This window comes from Pteropus vampyrus, unplaced genomic scaffold (assembly GCF_000151845.1).
Source record: "Pteropus vampyrus isolate Shadow unplaced genomic scaffold, Pvam_2.0 Scaffold430, whole genome shotgun sequence".
NCBI lineage: Eukaryota > Metazoa > Chordata > Mammalia > Chiroptera > Pteropodidae > Pteropus > Pteropus vampyrus.
The window spans coordinates 167,679-169,235 of record NW_011889211.1 but is presented as its reverse complement, the minus strand read 5'-3'; the positions used below and the strand labels follow the sequence as shown (position 1 = coordinate 169,235).

General features: G+C 62.0%; 1 protein-coding gene across 1 annotated transcript in view; it reads right to left on the bottom strand.

Annotated features, from left to right (window-relative positions):
* The window catches only part of NCOR2 (nuclear receptor corepressor 2), a 189,120-nt gene that overhangs the window by 45,511 nt on the left and 142,052 nt on the right, over positions 1 to 1,557 (bottom strand). Inside the window, exon 21 of the mRNA XM_023523892.1 lies at positions 101 to 248. Within this exon, the coding sequence (XP_023379660.1) occupies positions 101 to 248 (148 nt within the window). The remainder of the gene's footprint in view (positions 1 to 100; positions 249 to 1,557) is intronic.

The following is a 1,557-nucleotide window of genomic DNA, read 5'->3' as shown; positions in this document are numbered from 1 at the left end:
CATCACCATCATCACCTTCTCTGTCATCACCATCATTATCACCGTCCCCACCATCACCACGACCGTCACCATGACCACCAACCACACGGCCCACCCTCACCTTCTGCCTCCTCCGCCATCTCTTCCTCGTTCCCGCTCGCGCCCGACGCTTCCATCTCCTCATCCTCCACCACCGGTGGGAAGGCGGCCTCCTCGCTGGCGGCGGCCGGGGCTTGCTTCTTCTTCCTCCGTGCATTCCTCTCCTTCTCCTAGGGCACAGGGACAGCAGCAGGTCAGGGCTTGGGCCTGGGCTGTCAGCCTGGAAACTCCCCGTGTCCCAGACCTCGCCACAGCTGCAAGAGACAGTGATCCCAGCCACATGGTCATGACGCGTCCTTCCCCCTCGCGCCCCACTGCAGTGGCCAAACGTGCCAGTGGATATTTTTACCCAGGGCTCTATTCTTCCTTCATGGCCCAGATACCCGGGGTGCAGCCTGGCCTACTGGCTGCCCCCACACCCTTCCAGAACAGGTGAAAAAGGCCTGCCTCTGCCTGAAGACACCCGTGATGGCTCCGGGCCCTCTGACTGCCCTAGCCAGAGTGGTGACCACACCCCCGCGGGACACCCTGCCAGGGCCCAACAGTACGTGTGGAGCAGATGAATGAATGAAGCTTTTCTTTGTGTGTCTCATCTGCTCTCCACTGAGCCCCAGGGGACAGGCTAGCTTGAGAAGCTCGTCACTTCACTCCTCCAGTCTTCACAGGGGACCTACTGTGCGCCAGGCACTGTGCCAGGGCTGGGGACACATAACGTTTGGGGACGACGACGTCCCCGCCTCCAGCGGCCTTCTAGTTGGGAGTGCTAGCAAACGATACATCTCTAAAAGATGCAGCGGACAGGATTCGGAGGGGGTCAGATGGGGTCGGGCCAGAGAGGGTGGGCGCAGGGGCCTCACTGCACGAATGTGGGGGGCAAGGGGGCTTCTCCGAGTTGCTGCTGAGAGGGAGCCGGCCGGCTCTGGCCAAGAGTGGTCCAGGGGGAGGGAACCGCAAGCGCCGAGGCCCAGAGGTGGGCATGAGCTGGGCGTGTTCGAGAACAGAAAGGGGGCCCTCGGTGTGAAGCCTTTCAGGTCCCTCCTCACCACACCCCAGTCCTTGGAAGGCTGGCTCCTCTGCAGGGAGCCGGAGCCCCGCCCCCTTGCCTGGGTGCAAACGTCACTCCTCGCTGACAGCCCCCATCTTTGCACCTCACCGGGAGCTCTAGGAAGGCAGAAGAGACACAGTGGGTGTCTGCGTACTGCACCACGCTGAGACGGGCAGAGGTTCAGAAGGCGTTTGTTGATTGACTGAGTGACTACAAACGGGCAGCATTTGAGGCTGGAACACACACAGCAGAGAGTTGGGGTATATGTGGAGGCAGAGTGTGCGGGGGGTCTCGAGGTGACCAGAGACTCCTAGGGCGAGTAGAATGTTCCCCCCCCCCCGCCAGTGCAGCCGGTGTGACAGGCAGGGTTGCAGCCGGAGCCCTTCTGGGTCTCCGAATAAGCAGGCGGAAGCTGCGATGCTCCCAGATGTGCC